The sequence below is a fragment of the Aedes aegypti genome, chromosome 1, assembly GCF_002204515.2.
Source record: "Aedes aegypti strain LVP_AGWG chromosome 1, AaegL5.0 Primary Assembly, whole genome shotgun sequence".
Lineage (NCBI taxonomy): Eukaryota > Metazoa > Arthropoda > Insecta > Diptera > Culicidae > Aedes > Aedes aegypti.
The window spans coordinates 11,017,657-11,042,068 of NC_035107.1; the positions used below are offsets into that span (position 1 = coordinate 11,017,657).

Here is a 24,412-nt window from a genome sequence, read left to right on the forward strand (position 1 = left end):
GATGAGACTTTGAAGACAATTTGAGGAAAAAACCAAGAAAATGTATGTAAACTTGACGATAAATGTTGGGTTTACATATTTTTTCTCATAGCTCTTCAATTTTCAGTATAATCTTTCTTTTAAGTGGATTTATCATACTTGTGAAACATCTTAGATATCTTTTTGTCTTGTTTGCATCGTTTTTTGTCAATATTTTTCAGTTCCGAATGGTTTAGAAATCATATTCTTAAAAACAAGTTATTTCAATTACAGTGACCCAATGTCACCCCCTCTATGGGGTGAGATTGGGTCATTTTTCATTCACTTGTGGTGCCGCTGTGAATAAATATTTGTCTTTAATTTTTTGAACAGTTGTTTATGTACCATCAAAGTACATACACACCAAATTTGAAGTTTATTGGAGTTAAATTGCGATAGTTATTCAAAAAATAAATCGCACATATCCCTTTTTGACCCATTGTCACCCCCAACGACGGTACTGAGGAGTGTGACATTGAATGAACAAAACCGAACAAGACCTACCTTCATAATATGGCATAATGCATCAGTTGTTCTTTTGTTTTATTTTATCATTTAGTTATTGATTCACACATTCAAGTCCCAGATTATCGTAATCATGTAATCAACGTGCTGTGGTTGGTTTGATTCATCTTTGTTAGCTGTTTGTTTGTCCCCAATTGCATTATTTCCCTCGCCCAATTACATCGAGTTTTCTTTCAACTTTCCCTTTTTCTTTATTTGCTATTCAGAACCATTTCTCATCTGATGATTTTTTGTTTTGTGTTTTGCATTGATTTAAATTAAATATAATATGGCATCAAAATTTACAATCTATTTACTCTCACCCTTTCAGTACGTTTTCACTTTTTAGGAACTCGTCGGTAAGGTCTAGGCCGTTCCTCGGCACCGGACTCTGCGAGAATTGATGGCACTCGTCGTTATTCTGCTGCTGCTGTTGCTGTTGCTGATGTTGGTGGGCGTGGTGTTCCCTCATGACCGCCCTCAGATGTTCCCCATTTGGGTCGCCAAATGGGGGACAGTTTTCATTGGATCTACTCTCTTCATTGCACCTGCCCATGAGGGGGTTCCCAAGGGGTCCCAAGTGACCACCGCCTCCTCCACCTCCTATTCCATGACTTCCTATACTGGCGTTGGACGAGACTACGGCCTGTGCCTGGGAAACTGCCAACCTTAGAGCTGCCTCGGCTTGAGATCGTAGAATGGCCTCCGCCTGTTGAATCCGAATCGCCGTTTCCGAGGAAGGACCACAAGCGTTCTGACCACCACCCAACCCTGCCCCTCCCAGAGGCGAATCCGCTGAAGGTGGATAGTTCTGCCGATTGGACAATGGGTACTTCATTTCGTTAAAATTGATAAAATTACTCTTTTTCTTCAGCGGACCCAGATTCGATTGGCCCAGATGGTCTCCGTGGATCGAGTTGTTCTTGAACGTCTGCCCTATTCGCATCGCGGTGGCCAAATTGACGACGGCGGCCTGCACCGCGGAAGACGTTCCATCCGTCGGTAACATCAGGTCCGGATCGAACTTCGGTTCCTGCAGCATCATCATCCTCGAGAATTGGCTATTGTTGTTATCACCGGGAACGACCCCGAATGGGTTGCCGTGACCTCCCGAAGCGGCCACGGCCGCCGCGGCCAACCGATGATTGTCAAAAGGTCCTACACCTACCCCACCACCAGCTCCGCCCCCCTCGCCATTCTTCTCCGATCCCATAGTGGACGAATTCTCCGAGTAGTTCAACGGCGAAATGCTGTTCTGATGAGTTAGCTCCTTGACGGAGATCATGGCGTTCGATGGACCGGACCCGCCACTTCCACCCATGCCGCCGAGGACGTTCGATTCCTTTTCCCGCTGCTCGGCCACCGCCTTGCTGAACATGTACTGCGCTGCAAATTGATGCTTCGGATCCATCTTCATGTGCTCGATGTGAGTGATGAGACCTGGTGGATAAGGGAAGGACGAGGATTAGAAGATTTTTTTTTTGTATTTTAAGATTAATTAGATTTCTTTTCAGAAGAAGGCTCGATTCTGAGTCGAAACATCGGGAAAAATCTTGGAGCATTGATTCCTCTCAAGACTGCGGTGCCAATTTTCGTTTTAAATATCTACAAGACGTGTACCATAAAGTGAAGTGATGATTCCTTATATTACGCTCCTTATTCAAAACCCAAAATATTAACTCACCCTTCCTTATTTGAAGCTGTTTCACTATTCAATTTTTATCGCTTTTTGTGCGGACTACTTTAATTATGTAAACACATAAGGCTCCATGCACAAACCATTATTAAGGTTTTTTTTTTAGAGAGTTTCGTGGACATTTTATAAAGTCTTTTGTGGAGCTAGTCTTAGATAACTACTTGAAGAATTTTTGGAGTAATCAATTGGGAATCTTTTGAAGATAACTAAGGAGACACCTTTCAAAATCATTGTAATTTTTTTATATGATAACTTCTACGAAGCCTTCTATACGCTTTCTTCAAAGCTATGTGCAAATTGCTGTAGATGATGATGAACTCAGCAAACACTTTTTGAAAACTTCCTCTGTATGAGTTGTGTTTGATCCTTCGACCTTGACGCTTGCTCCTGCGGGGGCGGACGATGAGGACAGGATCAAACATGTCGCACGTTGTTCGCGTAGTGAAATGAAAAAGCACCGCGGATCGTTAGTGGTGTTTGATCTATTGATCGCGTCGCTTGCTCCTGCGTGGGCGAGTGATGAACACTTGTTCGGCGTACAATGCGATAATCGAATTATTACGCGATTCCGATTAGGCGTGATTGTATCATGGATCGCACCACCAATCATTGGTGACTCCCAGATCTTGACCTCATCTCACTAACTCAATATCCTTTCCATGACAACTGTGGAGATGCAGAGGTATACTCGGTCTCTAGTAACAACGGTTGTCTAACTAATATTCCTTCCCTTCTCCGATGACCGTAAGAACGTGGCCGGTGCCGTTATTGACTTTTAATATTTGAGCTCTCGATTTGTGCACATTGAAGAATGGTGAGCTAACCCCAAGCCCCATTCATTAATTCCCTGCGCATCTTCGATTGTTCTGGTCAATCACGGAATAGCAACTACGAATTGTACAGTCATCTATGCTCATGCTCATTAGTGTGGTCAAAATTAAGATTCTCGCTCCAGTCCACTTTTTGGATTGCTTTTAGGTCTCATAACAACTGTGCAAAATTTCAGCTCGATCGAAGAAACTATATTTTAGCGCCAGCCGTTCAAAGTTTGTATGGGATTTACTATGGGAAATCTTACTATTTCAAAAAAATGGCCTGAGGTCGCCCATTGACCTCCATAAAAATTCTGAACACAGACCTCGATAGGTATTTTAACGATGAAGAATATTGCCGAAGACCGCGAAACAATCCGACACATGTGAAAAAAGTTATTCAATGAAAACCTATTAGCAAGGCGACGTTGATTAACACGTAAAGGAATAACAATAATAACAAAATCAGGCAAAATTTCCGAATAGTCTATGCTTAATAACTTTTTTCACAAGCATCGGATTGCTTTGCGGTCTTTGGCAATGTTGTTCATCATAAAAATACCTATCGAGCTCAGTGTTCAGAATTTTTATAGCGGTCAATGGGCGACCTCTGGCGATTTTTCTTTGCAAAAGTAAGTTTTCTCATAGTAAATCCCATACAAACTTTGAACGGCTGGATATAAAATATAGTTTCTCCGATCGAGCTGAAATTTTTCACAGTTGTTATGGGACCTAAAAGCAATCCAAAAAGTGGACTGGAGCGAGAATCTAAATTTGTCATATAATCGTGTCCCAGGCTAATGCTCATGCTCCATTCTGTGAACACCTCTATATGATTTTTGTTAATCTTCTTAGAATAAATCTGTTGAGCCTTTTAACAATTCTTTGGAGACATTGTCCCTGTGAAGATCACACCTGTGGATCTCTGTGTAAACTTCTGTATGAATTTTCCTAATGAATTCTAATGAACTATTATGATTAAATTTACGGTTTCTCTCTGGAATTGTAGCAAAATTATCTCAATTGGTTCTTATGAAAGATCTTTGCATAATTCTTATGAATTCATTCAAAACATTGTATAATAAAATGAAGTTTCATTTCCGAATATTTTTAGGATTAAATTACTCCCACTGTTTTCAAAATCCTTTCAAAACTGTTATTTTTTTCTTTTCGTTTGCTTTTTATTTCTGAACCCGATCTTGAATCAATATCTGGGTTGGTCCATACTCTGCAATATTTGAAAACCCTGAATGAAATGAACATTCTGGGGAATGAGTTAGGGTCGTGTCACATGTCCAGTTATTTTCCCTTGTGAGCCTTGCTGTTGAGTTCGACCTATAATTAGAGATCTTGCTGTAGCTGTGTGCATTAGATTGCTGACAGATATTTCGAATTTCTTTTGAATTCCCTGGACAGAAAGTCTTTATGAAAATTAATTGCAAGAAGTTCTTTAGAGAATTTAATTTGTTATCTGAAGTTTTTGAGGGGTACCTTGGTACTCTCGAATGTTTCTTATTGTTTTTTTTTCCAGGAATATCCAAAAGGATTCAAGAGGCTTACAGGGGATTTTAGATGATTCTACGTTTCCTCAAGGATTTGTCGGTAGATCCCAAGAAGATTTCAGATTTTCCAAAGCAATCCTATAGATGCTTTCTGAAAAGTTGTCATTCATCTCTAATGTGTTTTCTGCGGTACCCACAGGTTTCTAGCAGTTACAAAGGTATTTTCAAGATGTACCGTAAAACGGAGTAACTTTGATAGTGCGGGACCCACAAAATACTAAACTAAATAAAATTATTTCAGTTAATTAGTTAGGCAATTTGAATGCAACGTAAAGAATATTAGTTTTACACTTCATGTTTGAGCTGTTTTTTGATTAAATCGAGAACATTTTAAGGCTGCTGCACGACCAAATCTAAATAGCTTGTCACTTATCCTTGACAGCCTAGTTATAGTAAAACATGTATTCGGTCTCAAATCTCTTAGCGGAATGCATTTTTACAAATTAAGGTAATTTTTGTAATTAAAGTCAGAAATTTACATAAAACGTTAAACGCCTAGAGGTAAGCAACGCCCTATATACGTTACGTGATTCATATAAAATTTGTTCGATATGTACTTATTTAAATTCCAAAATAGACTGATTAAAGTTGAATTCGATGTGAAAACGTAAGAATTAATTACAATCTATCCAAAAGCAATATTTTACAAATTTTTTAGACTAATGATTATGTTTTACATGTGTGTATCAATTTACACGGTGTGTTTCGTAGAACAAGTTTATTACAAAAAAATAAGTAAATCTGAAACTTCGCCACAATAAAATTTAGGTCTCTCGCGTTCATTTGCTGCAAAAACCAAAATAATCGGTCGGGGGGTCTTGAGTAAATTTTTTTTGTTTGATTTCGAGAGACTTGCACATATGTTTTGCGTATCCGTGTGTTTATGCACATTGGGGTGGTTCAAAATTTAAAAATGTTTGAGAATCCAATCTTTCATATGTTCCTTGTCATCCTTACTATATTGTAAATTTTGCACCCAATCGGACGCGATGATTTGTAATCGTCGCCGGTGAAACCGTCGCCAAAATCGTGGCCAGCCAAGCAACCGCGGTGAATTTGACGTTACACCAGTCTTTCCAACACAATGGCAAATCACCTCCTTTGATTTATTTTCTGGCATTTGACGTTTCCCCAGTCTTGCCAACACAAAAGCAAAGCACCTCCTTTGATTGGTTTGCTAGCGATGATTTTTTTTTCAGTCTGTTCGAAAGTTGGCGGCGCGTTTTGTTGTGAATGAAACAGACAATATAATTAGTGTTCTGTGAAATTTTCAGCTTTCTAGGTATTGATTTAAAGGTGGCCCAAAGACAATGTAGGTTTATATGGAAATTACTATGAAGAAATTTTGAGATATGTTCCAAACACGCTTGTAATGTAATATAAGTACCAACTTATTATCCCATTATAAAAACATAACATAACAAAGAAATTTGCTCAAGAGAAAAATTCAATCCAACGGATAGCAGAAGAGATATTCATGAGTTTGTTTGCTATTATTTAGCTTAATATGGGATTAGAGCCCTGCAAACATGTACAAAAATCCCAAACAAAATTAGCTCAAAGGGATTTGTTTCTTTAGCAACATCCTTCATTAAGATTTGAAGAATGAGTTTTCAGAATGGGATGATAAGTTTTTTCTTACATTACAGTAATAGCGTGTTTGGAACATTTCTCAAAAATTCTCCATAGTAATTTCCATATAGATCTACATTGTCTTTGGGCCACCTTTAAATCATCACCTAGAAAGCTGAAAATTTCACAGAACACTATTTTTATGGTAACGATGCTAAGGATCATATGGGAGATTAGATTTTCAAACAGTTTTCAAATTTGAATCGCCCTAATGTACATATGTTTGGATGTATATTCAAATGAATGTACGTATGTATATCTGTAAGTAAATATTTAAGTATACTAGGATTACTGGAAAATGGATATAAGTAAAGATTTCAGCACTTTTTTTCAAATGCGACCGGTCATTTTATAAAACTGTTATTCCTCTATAAGTATTCACCTATTAGAATAACAAATAAAGCAACTATTTCCAATAAAAAAATTAAATTGTCAAGATTTGTAATTTATGTGCAAGTATGTAATACATTTGAAAAGATTCCGGTATTTCACTTTTGTATCTACGAGTAAAAAGAGAAAATTCGCATAATGTATGATCTCGTCCTAAAAACCATAGGTGACCAAGTGTGTAGCTTGTTATTACTGAGCAAACGAATGCATTTACACTTTATTTCACAATGCTACGATGAAGAGAAGATCCTCCTCTGTCTCCCAGCGGTGACAGTTTTTTTTTTTTATTTTGGTTCGTTTATCTGCTTCATAACAACGAGCTACATACTCAGTTACCAATGGTTTTAAGGGTGAAGATACATAGAGGCCAAACCTCGAATTTTCATAAGCACAAGTCTAGAGAAGCAGACAACCGGTAACTCACTGGCAGTGCCGTAGCGTGCGGTTGGCCAGGTTGGCACCCGCCAAGGGCGCCAGCCATTGGGGGGCGCCAAAATGCGTAAAGTATTTTGTTAATTTTGAAAGGCATTTATTAAATAAACAAATTTCCAACAGAATTTTTTCAACATAATAATGGAAAATTTGAACAATTCCTGAATCGCTTTCAAATACTTTTCAGTATTTTGGATGATTCCCATACATTAATTTCAAATTCTAACATCATGGTTACTTGCTTAATCTCTAATGGTTTTTAATAGCCATTAAAACTGGTTTGAGCAAAAATCAAGTTTGTGGTATTTATTTGGAGGTTCTCTTGGAAATAAAAAAAAATTATTCAAATAAACTTGATAAGAATTAAACAGTCTTTTTGAAAGCCTAAGAGCATCTTGAACAGGGTTCTCAGAGTACGGTAGATCATTATGACAGATAATCTTGAACAGGCCTTTCATTACAGCTCACAGTGATTTATCACCATACAAATGGTATAGAAAGTCTTGAAATGGATTGTTCATGCCCAAATGAAGATCCCTTACTATGAATGACCAGATAATTGCCGTCTGAAACTATTTATTTTCATCGCATGATAGACTCTTCTTTGATCATGATAACCTCATCATCATCATGATCATCATATCTGTCAAGTTATATGACGCATCAGCCAAGCAACAACAAAACATGATACAAAGACCTTCAACTTATTTGCATTATAATTTTTCAAATGATTTGTTCATTAAATCTATTTAAACATTTTGGCCATACAGATTTGTAGCACCTAAATTCTTCAACCAACCGAAAATTATGGTGTGCAAGTTTGCTCAAGATGAACCTTTGATTTTCTGAAGGTAGGTATAAAAATGAATAGTTTAAGCGGAGCATGTATTCGAGTGTGTGCTCACATTTGAAAATTTAGTCGAAGTTGATTATAATTCCCCATACATGTTACTAGGGAGCACAAACACAAGAATTTTAATAACGTTTTTTGAGGAAATGTAAAAAAATCAGTTTTTATTTAAACTTCAAAAAATTCTGGGTTTGAATTTAGAAGAGAAATACAAAAATACTTTCAAAATTGTTAGTGAAAGTTATTTTTAACTTTTCCCCGCCGTGACATCACTGTGCAGCTGGGCAGAATATTCAAAAATTTCTACACGTGGGAGGAACTCTTACAGAATCCTGAACAACATTTTCAGAGAATTTCGTGTCAGTGATAAGCAAACATGAGTTAAAAATATTGAATTTATTTTTTCCCTAATATGAACATATTCCACGCTGACTGACTATAGTTTTTTTTTTTTTTTGATTCGCCGGAGATGATTTAGCATTAATAAATTTTAGATCACATTAAATACCATTTCTGAAATTCAACTAAGAAGGGGAAGTGTTGGAGTTTCTAGAACAGTTGTAATTTTCTTTAAGTAAATTACTAACACGAGTATCACTGAAACAAGGCTATTGAGTAAGGGATGCTTATAAATTCGTTGCAAATTCCATGAACTTTTCATTAACTAATAAAACAAATTCATATTTTTCCATGTTACTATTTAGGAATTAAATTTCAAAATGGTATAACGAAACACATATTATCTTATTATTTCCTCTGATTCCACTAAAAAAATGATAAAAAGTTTTTTTTATTGCATTTTATTCTAAGAATTTGACGAATTTGCTTCCACTTATTGGAAGACTCTTGCGAAAACAACTAAAAAAAATGTTTTCTTAAGGAGTTGTTAGGCAAAATCAGCCGCATGGTTACTTGGGATGTTCAACGAAAACTTCAATCACAGATAACAGATGTTTATGCTAGAACAAAAATTTCCTGAAACCCTGTGTAAATATTCAAATTGGAACTCCTTGCAATCACTAGCGCCGCCACACAACAAATTGCGTGAATCAGTGGTGAATATCAGTATCTTGAAATATTTCATATTCACCACTGACATCGTCATAGAAACTTAGCGATGACAGCTCCACCACGATGTTGCACTTGTGTTACCATTCAAAATGACCGTTAATTGTCTTACACAATTTTACAAACGGACATCAACGTCTGTTATCTGTGCTTCAATCACATACAAAATTTCATCATAGGGGCGCCCAACGGGAGGTTTGCCAAGGGCGCTGTGAGGCCACGCTACGGCTCTGCTCACTGGCCACTCGCTGGTGGCGACCAATCAATAAAATGTTCGACGTAAAAGTTTGTCTGGTTCTCTAGATTTGTGCTCTTGAAAATTGGAGGTTTGACTTCGATGCATCTTCACCTTAGGATGAGATCATAAGTTAAGCGAGAAATATTTCCTGATAACTTCTTACATCATTATGATCAACTTAGGTACGATTTTCAAGGGTTTTCGTGGAAAATAATTAAATTGATGCTTGAGACAGTTTTGCGATTATGCGTATATCATATGTCATTTATGCTTATTACAGCTGTTTTGACCAAGAACAACTTTAATTTCCATGCCAAGGTTTTCAAATGGTTTGATCTTGCAGTTTGTCCCGAACCTCCATACGTTTCACGCAATGTGCGTCGGTACAACAACACATATCCATAAACACTTTACACAAAATTAAAAAAAAAAAAATGTTCTAGACCCCCCGACCGATTATTTTGATTTTGGTCGCAAATGAAAGAGAAAAATCTAATTGTTTTTAGTATGAAATTTCAGACTTACCTATTTTTTTTGTAATAAAGTTGCTCACCGTGAATTTGTGTTTTCTTTTCGATGAATTCTGTACACTGATGTTTAGAAAATATTCTACGTTCATTATAAATATTCTCCAATTCAGTTCCAAATGAATAATGTCAATAAGTAGATTTGTTGTGGATTTTTTTTTGTGTTTACATACCCACTATCAAAGTTACCCCGAAGCAGAAAACCGACTATCGAAATGGGAAAACTATATGAAAAATATAGATCCATTCAAAATTAACCTTTATGAAACCTTTAACTGCAATTGATAGCTAAGATAGCAGTACTTGTTTCAAAACATAAAATGAAATATTTTAAACAGAATGCAAAAAATATTCAGATTTTCTTCTTAAAAAACTATTAAAGTTACCCCGTTTCACGGTACCTAGCTAGATGTTTTTAGGGGCATCCAAGGGCTTATCATGAGCGTCTGATAAAGTTTTAGAGGTTCCGGGGGTTAAGCGAAATGTTCTCTATGGGATTTCCGGAAGATCCTCAGAAAGTTTCTTGTATTTGTCAGATATACCAAGAAGATCACGGGATATCAAGTTCATATGACATACCTAGTGTTTCACCAGGGGTCACCAGAAGTAGACAATTAATTTCCTTGAGGCTTCCAAAGAATCCAAACTCAAAAAAAAATCAAAATTTACCAACGGGTTTGTAGAACCAAGGATTTCCAAGGAATTTCAGTGGCCTGCAGAGTTTTTAAGAGGGTTGATGTATTTTCGCGGGCAGCATAAGCAGCATACTCTACTCACCGAAAGTCTGTTATTATCGCAATACTCAGTATTGTAGCACTCTAATGTGGAACCCAGCAAAAATGGTATTCTAACTACAGCCGACTCTCCACATCTCGATGTTCTACATCTCGATATCTCTCCCTATGACGATGGTTTGTTCGGTCCCTTCATTCTGCATACATTTTCACTCTTCATATCTCGATATCCTCCTTATCTCGATATCTCCCTATCTCGATGTGAGTTTCATTCTCGATTTTCTCTCCGTTTGTCGATATGCCCATTACCAAAGGTTACTAGACTAGATTTAAGGAATTCAGAACACTTTTCAAAGACGAAATGACGTCTGATTGTTTACAATTTTCCTAGTACCGGAGTGTTTTTTAATCTAGTATTCATTATAATTTTTTTCTATGTCTCGATCTCTCCCTATCTCGATGGTCACTTCGATATCGAGATGTGGAGAGGCGACTGTATAATACTAAAATTTAGTGACTCAACAATCTATTAATATCTATAAGATGGTCTCATATAGATCTACCACCTCAAAATCCTGAAATTATATTCATTTTATATGATGTTCAACTTTTCAAAATATAATATTCAGTTTGGGCGTTTTCGAAGTGTTTTTTTTTTCGGAGTTTACGAATTAACGAGGTTCTCAACATGTTTCCTCAGATTCCCAGATTTGTTAAAATTAATTCTTTCGGGACTACAAGACGATTTCAGGAGTTGCTATGGGTTTTGAAGACCTCTCCAATTGATTTGGGATAAGTTAGTTAACCCACTGAAAACCTTTGAATAGACCATTTCCGTGATTTTTTTTTATTGGCTTATATGCTTTCTGTCAATTTACTGAACAAACTTTCCTAAGGAACCGATATGTTTTGGAGCCTTTAACTACTAGAAAACAATGAAAAACTTGCGGCACGTTAGTTCACCCCTCGGTCCCCTACAATTTGTTTCACCTCGAAAAAAAGCAGACCCCTTTTTCCCCTATGGTTTTGCCATCACGATGTGGTGAAATTAAGATCAGCTGGTATGACCAGATGATTTTTGTTTATGTTTCCATTCATCATAATGGGCTCCGCTGATTTCGCTTCCTCCTTCCTTCACGGTTCCTGAAGTCCCGTAATCACCGCGTAAATCACCTTCTCCACTATGACCGCACCCGGCGAACACTACACGGCTCTGTAACGCAAGGATTGTAGTCGACAGATGCCTGATCTCTACGTTTTGTGCCGACGAGGATTGAATAAGCCGGAAGATTCCCGCCTAGAGGCAGCAACAGCCGCTCAAAATTTCCTTGCGCGGCTGTTGCTGTCTCAAGGCGGAAATCTTCCGAATCAACAGCCAACAGATAGATTTAGGCATTTGTCGCCATGAATAGTAAAAAATAGCCTTTAATAGAACTAGCGGTACCGTAACTGTTGGGTGGATGAGAGATTTGTTGTGAGGGGGTGATTTTGAATTGTGAATCTGTGGAGGAAAATATAGTTTCCTAAAGGAAGACCAGAATCAGGTTGGGGTTGAAACTGTGATTTAGAACGGGTTGCGCAAGTTCCAACCTGGTTCAAAAACGTTTGTTTGAGTAATTTCAAATTAGTTTCGTTGGCGCTCCTGTTTGGGGCGCCCTGACCGGGATCACGGTCAGTTTGAGCGCGCACCTGATTTGACGTTTCCGAATGTAAACAAGCATCCCAATGCAGGGGTGGAATCGAAAAACTGTTGCAAAATCACCACGCTGATACCCATAGGGTTGAACAAACTGTGCCGCATCTCGAATTATTTTTCAAAATGTGGTGAGTATCCATGTTTTCAAAAAATTGTAAGAAAATCAGGAGTGCATATAAACAAAATCTGAAAGCGTTAATATTCATTAAAAATGATTGTCTATCGAAGGAAAATACAAAAACTGGGGGTTAGATCTGACGGAAATGGTCTATTCTCCCTTGAAATCTCCTGAATAGGGGAACTTACGTATTCTCGGCAGTTTAAGCAGTTGAACTTTTGGGAAGGCAATTATACACAACAACAATGCACAACAATTAACAGGAGACACCTGAACTACACTTGAGCACACTTAATTTATTAATTATTATGCACAAAACACTATTTTGTTCTCTAAATCGTCTATTTTTCCTCACCAAACTCACGAGGCACTTGTTCTTTTATCGGCAATGCAATTACTATTGTCGGCAACAAAATTGTTCTCTTCGGCAATCCAAAAATGTACAAAAACTAGGTTATGTATTGGTAACTTTACGTATTTGTTGACAATGCCTGAAATTGAACGTCACTCATTATGTTCTACTCGTTGAAAGGGCCAATGCAGAGAAATACAGACTACACTGAGAACAGCATTTCAGTTATAAATAGAATAGCTGAGAGTCATATTGAATACACAACGCCACTAAATTTGTGCAGACTAAGGTGCCGTCTACAAATTACGTAACGCTCTAGGGGGAGGGAGAGTAGGCTCAAACGTTGCGGCTCAAACACAAAATTTACTTTTTCATACAAGGACCGTTGCGGAGGGGGGAATGGTCGAACACGATTCTCTTGATTTGTTCTTATTGCGTATCAATTCTACATGCGGTGATCTGGCCTATAGAAATTCATACATTTTGCCTTAAGAAAGATGGAACGATTGCAATACGAAAGCTTTATTTATCGTTTTAGCATCACCCCACATCAAGGCGTCGATAGACGGAATCTATGACAAAAGGTCGAAAGACAAAAGGTCGAAAGGACAGAAAGTCGAAATACAAAAAGTCGAAAGGACAAAAGGTCGAAGAACAAAAAAGGGGAGACAAAAGCTCGAAAATATTTTTCCAAAGAAGGAAAAAAATCCCACCAAGCAAATAATTTTCGACCTTTTGTCCTTTCGACCTTTTGTCCTTCGACCTTTTGTCCATAAATCCGATAGACGAGGGGAGTGCGCACGAGCCTATCGATCACAAGGTTCTTGGTCGATTCCAGGTAACAGGCTTCAAATTTATCTCTCTCTCATTTACCATTATCACGTCTATCTTTTGATACTATCACTATGGGTAGTGATAGGGATACTATCACTTCTTGAAAAATGATGAATAGATAGACGGATGGAGTTAATATCAGCATTTTTTATCACTGTTGGATCAAGTATATCTTCATCATCTATCTTTGGGGAAAAATATACTATTTGCAAAATTCTATAGCTATCCCTGTCGATCCTATCATTGATACAAATACTGAAACCAAAATCTTGCGCATAATGGGAAAAAGCCAATAAAAATAAATGAAGGTATGTTCTCATGTATATTTTCGGAACGGGTACGACGAGAGAATGACGGCAATCGATGTCCATTTTGAAATCCAAGATGGCGGCCTCCGGCTTGGTAAAATCATTGAAAACCCATGCAATATGGGTATTTTCTATACGGACACGATGAGTGGCTGACGAAAATTGATATCCGACGCCATTTTGAAAACCAAGATGGCGGCCTCCGGTTAAGGAAAATCGTTGAAAACCTATGCAATATTGGTATTTTCGGAACGGGTGCGACGAGAAGATGACGGAAATCGATGTCCGACGCCATTTTGAAATCCAAGATCGCAGCCTCCGGTTTAGTAAAATCATTGAAACCCATTCAATATGGGTATTTTTGGAACGGGCACGATGAGGAGAGGGCGGAAATCATGAATCATTCATAAATCATGTTTTTGTTCATGTTATATTGAGTTACGTTATAAAGAGGTTACGTTACATCGAGGTATGGTTTTACTAATCCGGAGACCGTTATATTGGACTTCAAAATGGCGTCGAACATCGATTTTCATCATCCCCTTATCGCGCCCGGGGGGCGCATGGGTTTTCAATGATTCTACCAAGCCGGAGGCCATCATCTTGGATTTCAAAATGGCATCGGATATCGATTTTCGTCATCCCCTTGTCGCGCACGTTCCAAAAATACCCATATTGCATGGGTTTTCAACAATTTTCCTTCACCAGATGCCGCCATCTTGGATTTCAAAATAGCGTCGAGCATCGATTTTCGTCATCCCCTCGTCACGCCCGTTCCGAAAATACCCATATTACATGGGTTTTCAATGATTTTACTAATCCGGAGACCACCATCTTGGATTTCAAAATGGCGTCGGATATCGAGTTTAGTCATATCCTCATCGTGCCCGTTCCGAAAATACCCATATTGCATGGGTTTCCAACCATTCTTACACTCCTGAAGCCGCCACATTGGATTGCTAAATATGGAATTTAGTTAATTTTCTATACCCATTGTCCAACAATTTTTATTCTTTTTTTTATCAATTGATAAAGATAGAACCTCTAGCATTGTTATTTGAGAGATGTTGTACTGATAGTATCATCATAATTTTTTTTTTGGCATAGGGATACTATCACTCTATCCTCTATCTCTGATAGGAACCATTCTCTCAGTGATACTATCAGGATGGACAAGAAATGATAGTATCATTTGGCTGAACTGGTAGTATAAGTTGTCTATCAGATAGATGATAGTATCATCGTCTATCTGATAATTTAGCCAAACACATCAAGTCAAATTGCGAAATTTGTTCAAAAATTAATGAGGACTTACGCATTTTTGACCAAATCTCACCCCCAACGACGGTACTTGCACATTTGTTTTCAATGTTTCATGATTTTTTTTTCTGGTTCATGAATATTGTTCGATCCATTCGGATCAAATCCAAACTTTGCCAGTAACATTGATTTGCGTTCCTATTATTCTCAGTATATGAGAAAATCAGAATAGGCCCTTTGCAAATCAATTCACTTATGACTTGACACAAAAACATCATCCTCTGATTGCCTGTAGAACAACAGGAGTGTTGCCAAAATAGTTCAACTATTAAAAGACGTACATTTTATATGTTTCTTAGTATATTGAAGATTATGCCCTACAATCTACTAATGAGAAAGTATTAAAAGGCTCAATTGTTACCAATGCATGCTTTGTTGACTAATCCCAATAAATTAATTAGTTGTTTTCTATTTTTTCGGTGAATTAAAATCGTGAATAATAAATACACCGCTATTGAATATGGCAACCTAGTCCAGTAATAAAAATTGATTGCCGAGGAAATCAAAGTGCATTAATTTCAATTTGTGATTTAAAGTAAAAAATTAAGTATTTTCGAGTGCTTCATATACAAATCAAAAGTCCAATAGTGCATAAGTGATCGGTGCGTAGCTTGTGTAAAAAGATTGGCATTGGAGCTGAGAATTGGACCTATTAAAGAGGTGAGTTTTTGTAAGCTGTTCTTGAGTTGTTTTATTCGGCAGCTCACGAATGACGATAATATCGTAAGCATTTATTTGATTTAATGATAAAACCCATGTTATATAATATTTTTGTGAAAGATGTGATTTACATGGAAGGTTATAGTTCAAGGAATATGTTGAGTACATTGAAGTTAACTCCTGTTCCATAGATAAATTTAAACAAGGACGATAAGTTAGTGCTGCCGAAAATACCCTCAGGGTGCCGAAGCCATCATTTACCCTACCTCTTAAAAATCCTTTGAAATACAAAGAAAAATTTTGAAAACCCCTGGTACACTCTAAAATTGCTTGAATACTTTTTGAGGGCCAATTAAACACCTCTAAACATTCTTAAGGACTCACTGGAATCCTTGGAACCCTTCAAGGAAACCGTACGATTATTTGAAAACCCGTTTGATCTACTAGGAATCCTCTGAGAGCCCCACAGACATAACAGGAATCGCCTTACGAACCTTCGGCTTTCCTAAAGAATCTCAGACACTGGTGGTTCCACTATGGAAAATCAAGTGACCAAATATCGATGAATTACTAGTTGTGATGATTCTAGTATGCATCTTGGGATTCCAGTGTAAATCTTGGGGTTCCAGTGTGGGTCTTGAGATTTCTATGTGTGGCCTGGTATTCTAGTGTGGGTAAAATCATTCGGGCGTTAATGGAATGAGGAGCCACATGGGTCATAGATGATCTCTAGAAGATTCCCAAAAAGAGGTCAAACGTTTTCTCGATGTTTTCTGACTTATCCACATCTTCCTAGTGTTTCACAAGGGTTTCAGACGACCATAGTGGTTGCAAAAGTATTACTAGAAGATGGGATTACATATAACAATTTAGAGAATTATCTGTGATATAAAAGGTTGATACCACTAAAGAATTTCAACAAACTGTGATTATAGGTTCTCATGGTCTTGGTCTTCAGATGCTCCCAGGAATTGCCACAAGTTTCCAGAGGTTTTCATAGGGGGTTTGGAGAGGCCTAAGAGTTAGCTAAATATTTGCCTGTTCGCATTTCAAACTGCATTCTTGAATGCGTGGGATATTCATACGGATTTCAATTTTAAAAAAACACCGAATCTTCAACTTCAGGTATCACAGGTAACCTTATGAGAACCTCTGGAACCCCTTAACTACTTCTGAAATTTTTAGAGGATACTCTGGAAACATTAGCTAACCTCTGAAACTATTTAAGAATCTTTTGGGTATCATTGGAAACTCTTGGAAGTTCCTTAAAAAAAAACTCTGAAACACAACCGTTTGGGAGCTTCCGATACTGACTCAAAAACTTTGGATACTGCTTTCTAAACCAATGACCCTTTTGAAACCTCTAAAAGCCTCTTGATATTCCAAGAAAACCATATGGAAAGCACTGAATGTGCTCTAAAAATCCATACGGCTTGTAGCGGTAGTATATTCCATGGTAAAAAGGCAAGGAATCAAACGGTGACAGTTACATTCACCGGCATCGTGTGAAAATACCAGTTTTGCCCTAGAAATGCTAGTTTTCTGTAATAAACAACAATTGTAACTGACTATGGTTATCCTTACATAATTTTAAGAGCCAATTCGCGAGAGCCGCTACCCCATTTTGTATCGATGTTCTTCGATCGGGCTTAAATTTTCAGGGTTTGCTCTTTCATGTTAAAGCAGATATTTCACAAATTTTCAGATTTTTAATTTAGGGGTCCCACCTAATGCTCTCATGTCACAAAACATGCAATATAAAAAAAAATGCTATGAGCATACTAAAAATGTACGGATTGTGTTGACATTTGGCATGATAACTCAAAGTCATATGAGATTTCAACTAAGCATGGCATTTGGATTCAAAAATGCTTCAAATCGAAAAAATAAAGAAGAAAATATTTGTAATTTTCAAATCGACTTTTTTCTTACCAAAAGAACTAGGTCAAAAAACTAAATATGACATTTTGTAGAGCACCTTATGGTCTTTCATTTGAGATGTACACTTGGAACGCCACTTCAAAAATTAAAAAAAAAGTTTTTTCGGCTTAGTGTTTGAACACACTCAGTCCGCGATGACCGCAACCCCTTATTAAATTGATGTTTTCAGATTGGGCTGAATTTTCCTAAGTTTCACAAAATTTAAGATTTTGGCGTTAGGGGAAAGTAGGATAAAAAAGCCTCCAAAATATTACGTCGAGAAATCCTCACAAAAATGCTATAACTTCCGCAAAAATGAACGGGTTAGCGTTATCGTAGTTTCGGTATACTTCGTAGATTGGATACTAGCAATATTAACGTGTCATTTGATAATTTCATCCGGACTGCTTTCAGGAGCAATGCTGGAGAGTAGACCTTGGCCCATTCTTAAACAACATTACCAAAGTCATGAATATTGCTATACCTGGACACGCTCATCTTTACCGTAACTTTGGATAGGGAAAGGAAATGTTGTTTTTTTTTCTTATGTTTATTTTAAAAGCACTCTGTGCTCGTGGCCACTACTGTGCCGGAATCAGGTCATCTGTATCTTCTTTACCGATACAGATATATTTTTAACTAATTTATATTTACATATACTTTCACTCTCTTCTACTCTTTTACTCTCACACCGAGCAGGTAGGAGAGTGCTTTGCTGTTAGTTCAATCGATTTCCATAAGCCATAGTCTATTGCTCCTGCGGTGGTTCATTTTTGCCGTGTTCCTGAGTCGTTTTGAGGCTAGCTGCCTTCGAAAAGGGTCAGTTTGGAGGGGTATGAGGGAAACAAATGTTTTATTTACAGTTTAGTTGGTTCCACTTCGAAAACGGTTGTAATTTTCTGCTCAGAAAACTGTAACAAGCAGAACTGATCCCTCCAGAATCATCAAATAATTCAAATAAAAAAAAAGAAGCGGAATAAAAAAAAAAAGTGAAATGTAGACTATCGAATACAAGACACTATCAGCTGGGTATCAATCGACACGCAAAAAAAAAATAAAGACTACGTACGACCATTTTCACGACATGCGATAGGCCAAAACGCGTAAATCGAACAAATATACCGTACTTCGAATAAACGAGAGAAAATAAAATGGAGAAAATGCGGAAACTGTGTCATATTTAAAACAGATATCCATTCAGGCTTGGACCTCTTGCTTCCGTCATCGCGAACCGACGATACATCACAAACATAATAACATAAACCGAATCGTTCCGGTGGTATCTATCAATGCAAACTGAATTTCAAATAATAATACGAAACTTCGGACGTTCGACACATCACAAAACACATTTCTAATCCGGCAACCGCAGTTATAATCAACGGAAACATATTTGTTTTCAGTCGTATCAAAAATTGACAAGCGCGAGAAAAAAGGCAGCAAGATTTTTTAAACGTCCGTTGGCGGTCACCGCTTGCTGCGATCTTCTCTCCGCAAAAATGAACGGGTTTTGCAGGAATACTCTATTTTCCATGTTTTTTCGGTTGGGTACAGTATTAATATTAATAAATATTCACATGTGATAAAAAGTTATTTTTCATGAAGCGAATTATGATTTATAATATTTTTCCTCTGCCAATGAAACTAAGTCAAAAGACTAAATACTTCATTTTGTAGCACAACTCGTGGGCTTTTATTTGAAATATAATCTAAAAACGGTGCTGTTGAAAAGACCTAGAAATATTTTATTCATGCGTCGTGTTTTAACTTTAATATTGAACCCATTTATCATCAATGCAATTGTAAACTGTGTATGTAAATATGTTGTCCTTTTAAATTAACAAAAACACAATTTGGAAATTCTTTTGGACGGCATCTTATAATACACCTCGAATAGAAGCCCTTGAGTTGCCATAAAAAACGTTATATTTAGTTATTTGAATTTTTGCTATAATTATAGCAGTTATAGTGATTATGCATGTTTTGGGGCATAATATAACTGAGGGTTATTTTGTTCCCCTTCCCCCTAAAATAAAAATCTGATGATTTGCGAAAATTCTCCTTTTGTTTAGAAAAAAATTCCCAAATTTCATCTAGATCGGAGAACATCAGTACAATCTCTCTTGGCAAGGGGGTGGCGGTTCTCGCAAACACCTCGCATATTAAACTTCAAATAAAAGCCCATAAGTTGCCCTACAAAATGTCGTATGTGGTTTTTTTTTTACCTAGTTCGGTTGGTATGAAAAAAGTCGATTTGAAAATCTCAAAATATCTCACGAATAACAGATATTTCTTGATTGAAAGTATTCATTGGGGGTTATTTTGTCCCACTTCCATCTAAAATAAAGATCTGAGATTTTGCGAATCTTCTTTTAAATAGAAGAACCACCCCTGAAAATTTCAGCTCAATCGAAGAACATCAATACAACGTCCCTTGGAAAGGGGGTTGCGATTCTCGTGAACTGACTCTTAATATCAATTACTGAAAAAGCCCGTGTTCCGTACGGAACGTGCAGAAAACCCACGAGAAGAAATAGTTAGCCAACGAAGCACTACCCGCATTAGCAATAGAAACGACGACAACCGCAAACACAGCCGAATTACAGAACTCACACATTTTAAGCCCCCAATGAGTCCCACCCTAACGACGCCGCTGAGAGTGTGAGTTCCTTCCACGACTGTGAGTGTCATCCGTGAGTGCCGTTGAGCGATTCCCGCCATCATCATCGTCAGAGCTGCCAGATGATTTGATAGAAAATCTGTTTCCAAGAGGTTAAAAAATCTGTGTTAATACAAAAATTGTTGAAAGAAAATCTGTGTTCCATACAAATTAAATCTGTGTCAGAATAAACATATCTGTGTAATACAGAAAAATCTGTACATCTGGCAGTCCTGATCATCGTCATCATCATGGTGCTCACCACAGCGACAGCGTGTGCGTCTCGAACATTCGACGCGCATCGAGAACACGTGTCGCGCTAGCTCAAGAACGTTCGAGAAGGACTCAAATCAGGTTTAAATACACGGAGGGAATTGCGTACCGGATCAGTTTTGATTTTATCGCCGCAAAGTATAATTTGAGTGTTGTATCCAAAAGTGAAGTGTAACAAGTGTAAAGTAATAGAAAGTTCAGAGAACAAAGTGTAGTGTGTAGTAGTGTGAAATGTAGTGTGTGTTTCCTTTCATCCGCCCCGAAATACAGACCACCCCGACCCGACCGGAGTTGGCCACGGGTTAACGCGCCATCAGCCCGTTTTGCCCTAAATTTTTGTTTACGTTTAGGAGGAGTTACAACTGATTGCGGCAATTAAAATAATACTTTAAATAACATTCCTTTCTTTTCTTGATGATGATGGTTAGCCTTATTAAATCGAGCAATTTAAATTTAAATTTTAAAATTGTACCTCATTCACTCTTTGTGCAATTCGATTGTTCTGATCGAATGTTGTTCACGGAGTAACAACTACGAACTACCGTTCATCTACGCTCATGCTCATAATCCACTTAAGAATGGGAATCATTGATCTTGAGATCTACATCTTCTATCATTTTTACAATATAAATTAAAAGATTCACGAGTAGTCTCTTAGATTGTATGATATAATACAATATATATATATATATATATATATATATATATATATATATATATATATATATATATATATATATATATATATATAATATTTTTAATACTTCATAGGATCCAAATGGCACCTAGGGGCTGTCCATTTATTACATAAGACATTTTTCGGGGTTTTTCAACCCCCCCTTCCCCCATGGTAAGATTTTATGTATGAAAATCAAAAATAAATTGTATGGCGCGTAAGAAATCTCAGACTCCCCCTCCCCCATAAACTCTTACGTAATTAATGGACCACCCCCTACTTAGGACTGAGATCGAAACCTATCCCCAAGGTAGCCAACGTTTTTCTTCAGAAGGAAAGTGAAGTTATTGATTCTTATAACAAATGTGTAACATACCAGTTTAGAAAAACTTTTTACAAAGACCAAAGATCGTTAACGAATGCTTGTTTTGTCCCATCTTATATCACACCTACCTGTCTCGTGCGTGAACACGGCCTGGCACACCGAGCAGGGCCACATCTGCAGGTTGGACCGGAAGGGGGCCCCCGGGCCGCCCGGCGTCCTCGGATGGGTCAGCAGGTGCTTCCGCAGGCAGCCCTCGTTGACGTAGTGCTTGCCGCACATCGGGCACGGGTGGTTCGCTACCCTTCGCTTCACTGTAGTGTAAGAAATTCTATGTTTCAGTTCCTCAAGACATTTAGTGCTGTAGTCTGGTGAATACGAGGGATTGTTGGTGTGATTCGATTCGATTTATTGGTTGGAATGTTTGGATAGTAGTAGTAGTAGGTGGTAGTAGAGCGAGTAGTAGATGGAGATAGTTGTAGAAGGTCCGGGAAGGGAACGAATCCATTAGTACCAGTTCACCCATCAATCAATTGAAGTCTAGATGGGGTTCGATACCTACCAGCCACTTCTTTGTGCGAGTATTTGATGTGTTCGTTGAGGGCATCCACGCCGAGGAAGATCTTACTGCAGACATTGCACGTGACGCTGTTGGAGTTGCTGATCAGGGCGGCGTGTTGTTGCAACACTCCAAGGTGCAGTTGGAGCTCCTAAAAGCAAGAGAATCATTGAAACCTTATGGTTTAACAACTCTTGGGGTGACCTACCTTGGACGTGTGCGTCCGGAGACTAGACTCGGTGGCGAAACCCTTGCCGCAGAGATTGCAGTGGAACGGGCGGCTCTTGGCCCGCTCGACCTGGGCGTCGTGGTTGCGAAGGTGCTGCTGCAGGTTCGACAGCTGGATGAACGCTCGGCCGCACTCCGGCAGGTGGCATTTGTACGGGCGCTCGCCTACAGATGTGATTAGTGGGGCAAGATATTTGTTATGGGGTTATGTTATATTTCAGTCAAGTATTATCAATGATTTGAAGAAATGCTTGCATTTCCATCATATGCCTGTATTTCGTGCAATTCTTTGTATTCATAGGAAAATAGAATCTTGGAAACCTTTTAAGATGAAGATGAATCTAAGCAAAACTTATAATTTTCAAGAGCACAAATCTGGAGAACCGAACACCCATTTGAGCTGAAAACTTAATTGATTGGTCACCACCAACTAGTGACAAATCGATTAAGTTTTCAGCTTAAACGGATATTCGATTCTCCCGATTTGTGCTCTTGAAAATTATAAGTTTGGCTTCGATTCATCTTCACCTCTAAGTTCCCTTCCAGCATTCATAATACCCATGTCCCCACTAATATTTCATGCCGTGCTCTCATCGCAATAGCCGATTTTCCATGACACAAATTCATCATTAAACGGGCTACTCTCCCGGACTAATTTATTTATTTATTTATTTATTTATTTTTAAATAATAATTTTGAAAGAGGGAAAAAGGGGCTTTTTAAGTGTTTTTAAGTGAAAATCTTCTCAAAAAGGCACAAAACCTTTTTATCTTTTCTAAAACATTATAAAATAAAAAATTTAAATCTGAAGGTTCATCCGGAATGGATCCATTACAGAACCGAAATCACCAATACAAGGATCATCACGTAGAATGCCAGTTCCAAAGTTCCCGAACTAATTTAAAATCACACCTTTTTTGTGTTCCGCAATGGCTAGTTTTATTATTTTTCATATCAAGAGGCTGTTTTTATCATGCCAATCAATCATGGAACGGCATACTTTCTCACATCGAATTATGTTATGTAATGACTCGTTATGCAACGCTACATCATTTCGTACATTTTTTGTGTGGCGTTATGACATTACGAAACGTTTTGTAAACAATTTGTAAATAGTAGTTTACGCAATAAGATTTTTACAATCCGCATCGTAAATTAAATCAACAAGGCTTGCGAGTCAGATAATTACAACAAGTGCCGTAAAAATTGAATTCTGATTTAAGTACAACACTTTTTGTAATTACATGCAACGCCTCTTGAGGTTATTAGAAATCACATCGATATGCGTACAACAGACTTTTATAAATTCTGAAATAGTAGTTCACGGAACAAGTTGCAGAATGATGATTTTTACAGCATGAGTCGTAAATGAGTCCATCCTACGAGGCTTGCCGAGTAGGATAATTACGACGGGCGCTGTTAAAATCGAGTTCTAGAACGAGTTACGTACAACATTTTTTCGCAATTTCGTAGTAGACCACTTGAGGGTATCGGAAATTATATCAAAAAGCATTCACCATTATTTTACAATTACTGAAAAAAAAATGTTATGATACATGACGCAACTCAAAACAGTTGCGTAATGAGAAAGCGTTGCGTAATGAAAAATTACAGCACTGGTTTCAGTTGTGTAATGACTGTTCCCGCATTGGAAAGTAGGCTGTTTCATGACAGATTGACGCGATGAAAAACAGCCTATTACGTTGAAAAATTGCTAAAATTCTATTATCCAACTGTTAAGAGTTTGTATGTTGCAAGTTTTGTTAATTGAGTTATAATGCTACTGAAATGAATGATGGAAAACAGCCTATTACGATGGTAAATTGCAAAAAGATGTTATGCGTAAGTCGATATATGTCCTGAACTAGTTTTTTTAGCTATTGGTATGCCTTGTTGGAGAAATTAACAACCCGTACTATGAAAATCACCATTCTGCATCTTGTTCCATAGTAATAGTTTGGTAGGAGAATTACACTGCACGAATCGTACATTTATCCAACGAAGCTTGCTCAGTTCGATTATTA

General features: G+C 37.6%; 1 protein-coding gene across 5 annotated transcripts in view; it reads right to left on the reverse strand.

Annotated features, from left to right (window-relative positions):
- Positions 1-519: 519 nt before the first annotated feature.
- The window catches only part of LOC5566531 (zinc finger protein 236), a 103,299-nt gene continuing 79,406 nt past the window's right edge, over positions 520-24,412 (reverse strand). For 4 of the 5 annotated variants that reach the window (XM_021838888.1, XM_021838885.1, XM_021838886.1 and 1 more), the window contains 4 exons: positions 22,369-22,553; positions 22,164-22,311; positions 21,733-21,969; positions 520-1,962 (listed from right to left, as the gene is read on the reverse strand). In XM_021838888.1, coding sequence (XP_021694580.1) covers positions 842-1,962; positions 21,733-21,969; positions 22,164-22,311; positions 22,369-22,553 — 1,691 coding nt within the window. In that variant the 3' untranslated portion in view covers positions 520-841. The remainder of the gene's footprint in view (positions 1,963-21,732; positions 21,970-22,163; positions 22,312-22,368; positions 22,554-24,412) is intronic. The other variant, XM_021838889.1, reaches the window with a different exon arrangement.